At 44.0% G+C, this 11255-nt stretch overlaps 2 protein-coding genes across 4 annotated transcripts; both read left to right on the forward strand.

The window, feature by feature from the left end:
- The first annotated feature begins 1062 nt into the window (after window positions 1-1062).
- Window positions 1063-3160, forward strand: LOC139658581 (transcription factor SOX-10-like). Its single transcript, XM_071536709.1, has 4 exons — window positions 1063-1238; window positions 1759-2030; window positions 2373-2454; window positions 2527-3160. Exons 1-4 carry the CDS (start codon window positions 1078-1080, stop codon window positions 3158-3160), a joined length of 1149 nt encoding a protein of 382 aa, XP_071392810.1. The 5' UTR covers window positions 1063-1077.
- A 2563-nt stretch (window positions 3161-5723) lies between these two features.
- Window positions 5724-10163, forward strand: rnaseh2a (ribonuclease H2, subunit A). 3 transcript variants are annotated; one of them, XM_071536705.1, is made up of 9 exons: window positions 5724-5776; window positions 6171-6307; window positions 6953-7024; window positions 7233-7359; window positions 7464-7551; window positions 7701-7838; window positions 8919-9006; window positions 9311-9434; window positions 9762-10163. In XM_071536705.1, exons 2-9 carry the CDS (start codon window positions 6181-6183, stop codon window positions 9922-9924), a joined length of 927 nt encoding a protein of 308 aa, XP_071392806.1. In that variant the 5' UTR covers window positions 5724-5776; window positions 6171-6180; the 3' UTR covers window positions 9925-10163. The 3 variants fall into 3 exon arrangements, with proteins under 3 accessions (XP_071392806.1, XP_071392807.1, XP_071392808.1); XM_071536706.1 differs by having other exon boundaries at window positions 5742-5776; window positions 6176-6307; XM_071536707.1 differs by lacking the exon at window positions 5724-5776 and adding an exon at window positions 5826-5983.
- The last annotated feature ends 1092 nt before the right edge of the window (window positions 10164-11255 follow it).

Raw genomic sequence — 11255 nt, forward strand, 5'->3', positions numbered from 1 at the left:
GTCCTTCTCACAAGGCGCTCTTTAAGCTCCGGTGTTGCCACACAGAGCAGCCATTCATCGGCTCTACAGTCAGCCACACACACTCCCATGTTGAACCATTGGAAATCTAAATTGGTAAGTTATGTAATTTTTTTTTTACTAAATTTCTATGATAAAAGGTAATAGACTATTTCTTATCAATATTTACCCGATGCCAACTGTATTCTCTGTTGCTTTCATTTCAAGAGCCGTTGCATCAACTATAGTCTAATCAAAATATTTCATGGGCAGAATATTCTTCTTTGGATGCGCTCTATTCGTTCAGATATTAACCTGTACTTGTTGCTAGTGATATGTTGTCTCTTATATGCCCACATTTAAAACGCTAAATTCTCAAACACACACGGTAGAGCACCTGTTTCACAAGCTCCCTCACACAGATAAAATAGCATACCATTATATGTCAAGAAGGCCTAAACTTTAGGGCAGTTTTATTCAGGCTTATGAAAATTAGAAGATTTTGTTGACTTGTTTATTAGTATTGAATTATGTTCAGAAAGCTCTAAACTTTACATAATTTTCAGGTGTGCTTCTGGTGAAACGGATTTCCAAACCACCTGGGCCAACGGCGGAAAGGATTTTGGGACTTTTACGCAGCAGTATGGGTTTGCCTGAGAAGAGTCAGCAGTAACGGGGATCGCATCAGACTCCAGACATCTTATTCAGCTGAAACGTCTTTATTACCTTCAACAGCTTGTACTTTTTGTAAATTACATTTTCCAATCGGGGGTTGTTTTTTCATTGGTTGAGAAAAAAAAAATGTCCGGCGAGGAGCACAGCCTGTCCGAGGCGGAGCTGAGTCCCGGAGGGTCAGACGACGGCCACTCGCTGTCACCGACGCACCCAGGCGCGCCAGGCGGCCAGGACTCGCCTCTGGCCGGGCCGCCGCAGCAGCTGGCCGCGCTCTGCGTGGCGGACGGCGGCGGGGAGGAAGGCAGGAGCGGGGCCAAATCAGAGGAGGAAGACGACCGCTTCCCCATCGGCATCCGGGAGGCGGTCAGCCAGGTGCTGGACGGATATGACTGGACACTTGTGCCCATGCCGGTGCGCGTCAACAACGGGAGCAAGAGCAAGCCGCACGTCAAAAGGCCCATGAACGCCTTCATGGTGTGGGCGCAGGCGGCGAGGAGGAAACTGGCCGACCAGTACCCCCACCTGCACAACGCGGAGCTCAGCAAGACCCTTGGCAAACTGTGGAGGTCTGTATATGGACAAAAAAAACACACACTGTGGCCATATATTGGTACATTTCCTGTGTAGTTTGTGCGTGATGATAAGCAGGGATGTAGAGGTAGAGGGCGAACTTTGACCTCCAGTCGGTGATCATCATAAGGCAACAACCACCAGTATAAACAAAACTCAATTATATTTTCATAAAAGTGTTCATGTTCTTTCCCCTTAAAAATCCTACTTCATATAACCTCCATCAGTTTGACACTGCTTACTATGATATATACTATGAATTTACATCATTAAAATGTATATATAAAAATCAAAAAAATCAAAAATATAGGCTACCAGTGTAAAAACATGAGTTAATTGCGTTTAGGTGGGTTTACCCTCCACTTCATCCCTGCTTTTACCCAATACGCATGCTATGTGATGTGACTAATATTTGCTATTTACAGATTAGTTTACATCTCCTGAAAAAAAAAGTACTTTCACATTAAACTGGAACGCCTGTGAGCTGAAAATCGCTCCCTGTTTTCCTCCCCCTAGGCTGCTGAACGAGAACGACAAGAGGCCATTCATCGAGGAGGCGGAGAGGCTGAGGAAGCAGCACAAGAAGGACTACCCGGAGTACAAGTACCAGCCCCGAAGACGCAAGAACGGCAAACTGGGGCCTGCCAGCGAGGCGGACAGCCAGGGGGAAGGGGAGGCCAGCCACTCCCAGTCACACTACAAGACCCTGCATCTGGAGCATAACGGTGGGGCCGGGTCTCCCCTGGGTGACCTGCACCACCACCACCATCACCACCACCATCCTGCAGGTAGGTTGGCTCGCAGGTTTTCCCTCTGGCTGTCCATGTCTGTGGTTTCCGACTGGACTCGGTGTTCTTGCTTATATTTAGCCCATTCAAGAGAGATTTGGTCGGGGAAAAAAACGTCATTACAAACAAACAAGTGGATATAACACTGAACATAAAAACAAAAAGAAAATCTGAACCTCTGCAAAAAATAATAATTTTGAAGGTTTTTCCCCCTCAATAGTATTTTTTTTTGTCATAATTCCTTACTCTTTGTAATTGCCAGAAGGAAAAATCAAACCTCTGGAGCTGCTCTGTCTGATGTAACAGCTCACCTGACCATTTGTCCCCTCTTTCTCTCTGTAGGTCAGGGTCACAGCCCGCCCACGCCCCCCACCACCCCAAAGACAGAGCTCCAATCTGGGAAACTGGCAGAGGCAAAGAGGGAGGGGGGAGGAGGAGCGGGCGGGGGCTCAGGGGCGTCCAGAGGAGGCCTGGGTGTGGGGGCCGAAGGGGGAACCGGCGGCCCCTCGTCATCCGGCAACAAACCCCACATCGACTTCGGCACCATGGACATCGGCGAGATCAGCCATGAGGTGATGTCCAACATCGAGCCCTTCGACGTGAACGAGTTCGACCAGTACCTCCCGCCCAACGGCCACCCGCAGAGCGCCGGCGGAGCCTCCGCGGCCGGATCCTCCGCCTCCTCGTACGCCTACGCCCTGGCGGCGGCCAGCGGCCACTCCCCCTGGCTCTCCAAGCAGCAGCAGCAGCCTCAGGCCTCCCCGTCGTCCTCGGACCCCTCCAAGGCCCAGATCAAGAGCGAGTCGGCGTCCGGGAGCCACTACGCCGAGGCCTCGTCCTCCCCCTCCTCAGGCACCCACGTCACCTACACCCCGCTCAGCCTCCCGCACTACGGCTCCGCTTTCCCCTCGCTGGCCTCCAGGGCGCAGTTTGAGTACGGGGAGCACCAGGCCCCCGGGGCGTACTACGCCCACTCCGGCCAGGCCCCGGGGCTGTACTCGGCCTTCTCCTACATGGGTCCCACGCAGCGGCCCCTGTACACCACCATAGGAGACCCCTCCAGCGTGGCCCCCTCTCACAGCCCCACGCACTGGGAGCAGCCGGTCTACACCACGCTCACGAGACCTTGAGGGAGCCGAGCCGAGCAGAGGGAAATATGGGAAGCGTGCGAATGGGCGTGTGTGTGTTTGTGTGTGCGTCTGTATAAATGCGGAAGTGTGTATGTGTATTTGTGTATATGTGTGCGCCCGTGCCATATTGATGTTATATTAGAAGTTTTTACTTGTTTAGCCAATGTAATGCGAGATGCATCCATGGGGCCTTACACAGTTATCCTGAAAAACAGCCACATGCAAACACACATTATAAAGTGTGAATCAATGGTCAATAGCCAATCAAAATAAATAAACCTTAACAAACGTGTGCCATCATAAGTGTATGAGTTGAGATGTACAGCAAGTGTGTATACGAGAGGTAGGCAAGTGAGATTTCGCACATCGAAGCTGAACAGATGTGGGATGGATGAATGAACTATGATATGACCCAGGAGTGCTGGGTTTAGACTGACATAATCAGATTTTATTAACCAAACTAAAGGAGATGTTTTCGACGTCATAGTGTTATTTTATATGAGTAGTAAGTTTATTGTTGTTGTTGACATCCAAGGGTGTAACTTTATCGTGACTGATTTGATATTACACTTATACATCCGCACCACTGCTTTGGGAAAAAGAGTCGTATGTTTCAAAATAATGTTCACTGGGTTTTGTTTCGATGGCCAGATAAGGACAGTTGTAACTCGGTTTCCTTCTTTATCTGTCGTAAATGCAGTCTCTATTTCTGTCCATCTTTTCGTTGACTTCATTGAACTGAACAAACATTTAAGGGGAAAAAAAAGGAAAAAGAGAGGGAAAGAGAACTCTTAAGAGACATTTCAGCTTACATACATATCGCTCAGTTTTGGACACATTACCTCAACTCTATTCATATTGTGCCAATAGTAATAGAGAAATACTATCCTGGGTACCTGATCAAGTAATGCTGAAGGTATTAAAAATTTCATAGCACTAAACCTTCAGTTTAGTCACTGGACTTCTTTTTTTTATGCTTTTTAAGTGTATACCTCTTTTGTTGCATTACATTTGATTTGTCCAATTACTGAGGTAAAATCTATTAGTACAAAGTCTCAACCAAATCTCTTGAGATAATTGGCCAGCTTTGGGTCCTACTTAAGGATTAGAATCACATGTACTACCGTCCTGCACCGCATGTAGGCCAAAAGCATGTTTCCTTCTTTACAGCTTTTCCCATTTTGTGTCCAAACTGCCCTCCTCCTCTTCAGCAATGTGAATAATGGTCATTACCACAGGCTTTACCTTTATTACATGATGCATACTGTATCATTTTATACTGACCCTCTTACCATGTAGTTATTTTTATGTATGTAATAATGCATTGTGTGTCATACCTTTGCTTCTTCCGTTTTGTATAATTCTGGATAGTTTTGTAAAGTGTTTGCTATACATTCGCTGAGTATTTTGCTTCCTTACAAGAAAAAGCAATGTTGAAATATTATTGATGTTGTCATCTATTAAATCAATTTATTTATAAAATCCTGTGTAAGGTCATTATTTTTTTTCAGCAGTGATATTCAGAGATAGCACATGGTAAAGTTAGCAAGTGAAAGGTGAATAAAAAAAAAAAAAAAGGGCTGCTGACGTGTGAACTGTAATAACAACACGATCAGCGCCCCACCAACCTAAGCTGTTTAGTGTGTTTGTGTGTTTGGTAGGCTAAAATTGACTACTAATTCCCCACATTTAATCGGCTGGGGACTGCGTGTTACTGAGCGAGACAAAGAGAGCCATTCAGTGAGAGAGAGAGGGAGAGAGAGAGAGAGAGAGAGAGAGAGAGAGAGAGAGAGAGAGAGAGAGAGAGAAGGGGTGGGTGTAAAGAGCCAGAGGCAAGGCCAATTTCAGCTCAGTAACTTGTACACACTTGGACTTTTGTACATGGCCTTCCTTTACTTTCCTCTCTCCTCCCTGCCTTCACAGTCAGCTGTGTCTCAGCTACAGGCTGCATGCAGGTCTGCACTGACCTGGGTGCAGAGACAGGGAGAGTTGCTGTATAAACTCATTCAGGGGGCATCTGAAGTACAGATAGTTCCTTGGAATGGGACTGTGTTAAGAGGGTGTGGGGGATAGAAGGATGGAGGGGTTACAATATCCAAACTGAGGCTGAAATTAATGTGAGTCAGCAGTGTCGCTAGAGGGAAAGGGAAAGTATCTTCAAGCTGGAGGAGGCCCTTCAGAGAGGTGAGGTGCCACCTAGTAAGGTAGTCACTGAAGGGTGGGAAGGTGGAAGTGGGAATGTGTGTGTGTGTGTGTGTGTGTGTGTGTGTGTGTGTGTGTGTGTGTGTGTGTGTCAGCTCAGAGTTCCTAGCAGCCCCCCTGGTTTAGGTCTCAAGGAAATTTGGTTGGTGGGAAAAAAAATGAAAACACTGTTGTAGTTCATGGTTGATAGAAAAACACACACAAAATAACAAGAAATACACACACTGATGAATTAAAGAGATAGCAGGACCACAGAGGTTGTACTGTATCTTTTAAGTATTGGGTGGTAGGCAGACTTATCAACTCTGAACGACATTTCCCAGCAGACACCGCAGTGTGGCGTCACTCCGAGGGCGCCAAATTCTGCAGCAGACAGAATCACAACACGGAGGGAACAGCCTGTCATCCCGTTTGGTGAGAATGAGCTTAATCCAGTTTTATCCAAAAAACACACATTGGACAGTGTTCTTCTAGCAGTCCTAGAGAATATGCTAGTTACTTAAACATGAGACATTAGCGTATGTTCGGTTACAGAAGTTAAGGGTGGTTTTTAATAACATGTAGCATTAGCTAACGTTTGCTAACGTTTCAGACGAGTTACAACTTAGCGGTTGGCTTCAGGTAAAATACAATAACATTAGCTACAGAGTTAGTAAGCCAGAGAACACGAGCTAACCATAAATTTAGATAGGTGTCTGTGTCTTTTGTAGTTGTGAGAGTTGAGAAAGTACCGCGAGAAGTAGTCCAAATTTGACGAGCAAAGTCTTGATAGGAGAAAGAGTTAATTTCCTGTGTTTCTCCTCTTCAGCGCAGCAGCCATGGATCTCGGTGACTTTGAAGCAGACAACTCGGTGAGCTGCCGTCTGGTTTCTGAAATCCCTGATATCTGCAAGAAGGAGGACTGCTGTCTGGGCATTGACGAGGCGGGCAGGGGGCCTGTGCTGGGTATGATGCTGTCCACTGCTTCTACTGTCTCTCCAGGGGGCTGAGCTGACATTTAGCTTCCTAATCTACAGCCTACAGTGTTTTATTCAGACTACCTCATATTGCAAGGGTTTGGGCATGCTTTGGTTACATTACATAGCTAAGGGCTTCAGGCAAAGGTGTTCCATTCACAAACCATCTGTCACTCTAGAATAATTTGGGAACTTACTTTAATATTCAAAGTTTGGTTCCCTGAAGACATCAGTTTTATTCACCATTAGTTGGTTAATTGATTGTGTTTTGTGTTGGCTCATAATTTGTAAAGCAGATACCTTTAGGACAATAAAGGTTTCATCTACAGTGGTGCTTGGTTGGGTCATTTGAAAATTATGACAATAGTTCTCTTTAGGCTATTTAGATAATGATATTTAAAACAATTCATCCTGCTGTCTGGTGGCACTCTGATGTTCACATTGTATTATCTAAATTCAAAGCTTGGGCATTTACAACTGTAAAACACATTAGAAATTGTTTCCACAAACTTGATTTGCTGTCTACTGCCCAAACCTGAATGCAGCTTTCATTGTGTGAGCAATCACTGTACTGTGTGACATGTGTTATGGTATATTGTCAATAATCATGTTGTTTTATTTGTATGTGGTCCAGGGCCCATGGTTTATGGAATATGTTTCTGTCCGGTTTCCAGAAAGGAGGAGCTCAAGGACTTGAAAGTGGCAGGTAATCCTGTTGACTTTCTTAGCAAAAACTTTATAATTTGTCCTCCTTGTAAATCATCCCAAAGAATTTGGGGAAAGAGTGAGATGAACTTGTTCACCATCTCCCTTGTTAAATTAGATAAAATCACCAACTGCAAATGAATAACTTACATTTTCAACTTACATTTCAAAACAAACAGACTGAAATGTGTTTTTCATTCCCTGACCAGATTCAAAGACACTAACAGAGGCAGAAAGAGAGAATCTCTTTCATAAACTGGATGAGGCCAAAGGCTTTGTGGGATGGGCTCTCCAGATTATCTCACCCAACACCATCTCCACCAGCATGTTACAGAGGTACTTTGAAACATACAGGGTTTCACAGTGTTGCTTTCTTTGTTTCTTATCCATATGGCATGTTGTCTTTGCACACACACTAACAAAGTGTCTACTTTCCACAGGGCAAAATACAACCTGAACGCCCTTTCACATGATGCAGCGATTGGTCTAGTACAGTATGCCTTGGACAGTGGGGTTCAACTCAAAGAGGTATAGAGAAAAGTAATACATATCTATAAATAATTTATCCATAAATCATCAATCGTTTTTATTGTGTTGTATTGAGTCGTAGTTTCTGATAAAATATTGCTGTGTCAGAGCAACAACAACTTTCATCCGTCTGTCCTGTCGTCCTGCAGGTGTTTGTGGACACAGTCGGCCCGGCAGATAAGTACGAGCAGAAGCTCTCCCAGCGGTTCCCGGGCTTGGAAGTGACAGTGAGGCCGAAGGCCGACTCCCTCTTCCCCATCGTCAGCGCTGCCAGTATCTGTGCCAAGGTTAGTGGCCGCCAGGGAATCATATCTCTGCATCTTTCTTTTGTCACTTTCAATTTTGTCACAATTTCTCCTCCCTATGTCTCATTCTCTCTCACACCCCATATTGCAGTCTTCAGTCTTTTACTTCAACTTGTTCAGAAGTTTGATTGTTCACCATGAATCCGCTTCACTTCTCTATCTGTGTGCTGAATTTGATCCTGTGAGTGGGGGCAATGGCTCAGTGAAAGCAAGTCTTTTCACTGTTTCAAAGGTCTTTGCTTTTAAATAAATGAAAGGAATTTATGAGAAGCAACCCGATTCATTCCCTTGCTTTCAGCTGGTTGTTTTTAGTTACTCATTCATGTGTTCATTTCAGAACAGAGGTGGGTAGGTTTTACAACAGGAGTTGTGATCTGGACTGGTGATCTGAGATCAGTTTTCTATAGTGACACTTATACAGTGTGACTATGTAACTTGACCAGCAGTCTCTTGTTCTTTGAAGTTTTATAATTGTAGACCCTGGTGTCCAGAACCATGGATAGAAAAAAATGTACCAGCTTGTGCATGTTACTGCCCCTTCTCATTACATTGTAGGAAGGTTTTATAAGTTCACATTTTGTTTGAATTTAGCAAACGTAATACCAATGTTCGGTGAACATAAATGAGTGAGATAAAATGTCAGAATCTCTGCAATATTGATAGCACCAGTGCTCTATGTTTTATTTATTTTTTTAAAGTAAATTTTGTGCATCTGGCAAACTTTAGAGCAGGAGGGCTTCACTCTGTGTTGTTCGTCAATTGTGTGCTGGGTAGGGAAGGGAGGGGAGAGGACGGCTGAGCACGTTCATCTTCTAGTTTTCCTTCAAACTTATCTACCGTTCCTTTAGGTTTAAATATAATCTCCTCCTTAACTTTGCAATGGTGAGGTAGATGCCTAACATTTTAAATGTCTGCTTGAATAGATTTGCTTGTTACTTAGCAACGGTCATAGTACAGGATTGTGGAGGTAATATGGCTGCCACTGAAAACTGAAAAGTCCACATTTTAAGCTCTGTCCAAATTGAGTCGGTGGCTTTGCTGATGTTGTGCGCTGATCCTCAGGTGGCCAGGGATCATGCTGTAAAAGGCTGGAATTTTGCTGAGGACCTGGGAGAGGTGGATACAGACTACGGCTCAGGATACCCCAATGGTAACATCAGAAACAATATGTAGTGAACAGCACTCCTCCAACTCCTCCGCTTATTCCTTACCTAATGACAACCAGTTGAAAAACTGTTGTTAGAAGTGTATTGAATAAAATGCACATTTTAGTGCATTATAATAATTATCAGGCATTCCATTTTTTATGTTGTCACTCTCCTGCTATTCAAGAAAGACTCTAAACAAGAGATGGACTATTAAAAAGCTATCCATGTAAAAACTGATGAATATTAGATACACTGACGTTCTGGGAGCTGTGAGTATTCTGACTTCCCTCCTGTTCCTGTTTCCAGACCCCAAGACTAAAGCATGGATGCTGAAGTACCTGGACCCAGTGTTTGGTTACTCCCAGTTTGTCCGCTTCAGCTGGAGCACTGCACAGACCTTGATGGACAGCAAGGCTGTCACCATCCACTGGTAAGGAGCCTGCACATTCTGATTTATTCTGACTATAGATTCAAGGGTGGGAAAAGAGCTTGATGTAGGAGTGAGGGAGTTAAATGGGAATACCACTGAAGTTCAGCAAACTTGACAAAAATGCTTTTGATAATTGATTTTGTATGTGTGTGTGTGCAGGCACACATGCATGCATATTCGTTGGTGTGCGTGTTCTATATAAAACAAGCCCTTTGATTTCCAGTTCACGCTTACTGGTACAAATTTCTGTGCAAATCAGTTGACCTCAGGATCTGTCATAAATAACCCCCAGTGTAAAATCAGTCTTGTTTTGCAATCTGTCCTCAGGGATGATGACGAAGAGGACGGGGAGAAGGCAGCGCGGCGGCAGAACAACACGTCCATGTTGTCCTACTTCAGCCAGGCAGCAGGAAGTAACGACCAGGACCCCGCCCACCAGACACACCGCTTCTTCACCGAGAGGAGGCTGCAGAGCCTGGACACACTCTGAGACACGCATTAGACAAGGCACACACACACACACACACACACATCATCATCATCACCAACTTCTGAGATTTTCATACAGCCAAACACGTGAGTCTCGGGCACAGATCTGGATGGACTTTCTTGATGAAACAATTTATAGGTGTGCTGTTTGTATTTCCCATGCAAACTTGAATGGCAATCGACCTTCATTTGTCCTCATTGTGTTTTTTATATATAAAAGAAACTTTTTTTAAAAACTCATTCATTTATTTGTCTTTCTTATAGCCCTTGTTACCACATAACTTGTGTACACAGAAGCAAAAAGGGCAAATTTTGGGCGGTTTGGACAGACTTGAATTGATGGTCTTGAATTCCACTACTGCCCTCTGGTGGCAATCTGACAAAATACACCTCTGTCAAACTGTCAATCCACTTCAGTGGAGCGCTTTCACTTGGACCATTATGAGTTCTCAACCCAACCCTGTTCCACATGCTGACTTGAAGGGGCGCAAAGTGCAAACACAGTATTACAATATGGCAGATACAAAATGGAAACTGAGTACAACTTGAGTAAAATTCGTTAGTGACGCAGCACAGCTTCTTTCACAGACACTGAAACAGTTCCTCTTTGATTGGGTTTTGCATTGCATTTTTTCCTGGGTAACTGTAGTCTAGCATTTTCTTTTAAATAAATGAGGTATGGATTCTTATTTATGCTAGCTTAATATATTCATATGTTGTGAGTCAAATTTCAGTCATCTGTCCTCAGTGAACCACAGCATTAGACGTTTCTAACCAAAACAAAACATCTTCCAGGTTTTCTTCTTAATTCTCTGTTGTCTTTGTTTTGTTAAGTGTTATGTATTGTGAATACTATAGATGTCTACTACAATTAGGATCTTAAAAGGAGGATGAAGTTGGATGTATTCCCTATATTATCACAAACAATCAAATGCATTAGCCGTTTTTTCATCATCAACACTACTTTTCCCCTTGCTAAATACCAGCTGACTACAGAGTAATCTTTGTTACCTAACAAAGCACATTTGGCATTGAATTGATCAATCCGTCTTCTCAGAAATCACAGCAGTCTTGGAGTGTTGTGTTGTTGACCTCTCTCACATCCCATGAGAGGCCTGTCCTCTTCTGCCTCTTCAGGCCTTTTCTCCAAGTTACCAGTGTTAACACACTGGTAACTGGTTGTGTATGACAGCACACACGTTGAATGTAAATACGGGAACACAAACAGCAGCTGGCTATGTCGGATATCCATTGTATAAATCATAAAAATACATTTAGCTAAAGTTAAATAAAAAACAAGAAAAGGCATATCCATGGGTCCACAGCTGCTAG

This window comes from Centroberyx affinis, unplaced genomic scaffold (assembly GCF_046629955.1).
Source record: "Centroberyx affinis isolate AG114_WGS23_722 - 3 ecotype Tasmania unplaced genomic scaffold, CSIRO-AGI_Caff_v1 ptg002929l_1, whole genome shotgun sequence".
Classification (NCBI taxonomy): Eukaryota; Metazoa; Chordata; class Actinopteri; order Beryciformes; family Berycidae; genus Centroberyx; species Centroberyx affinis.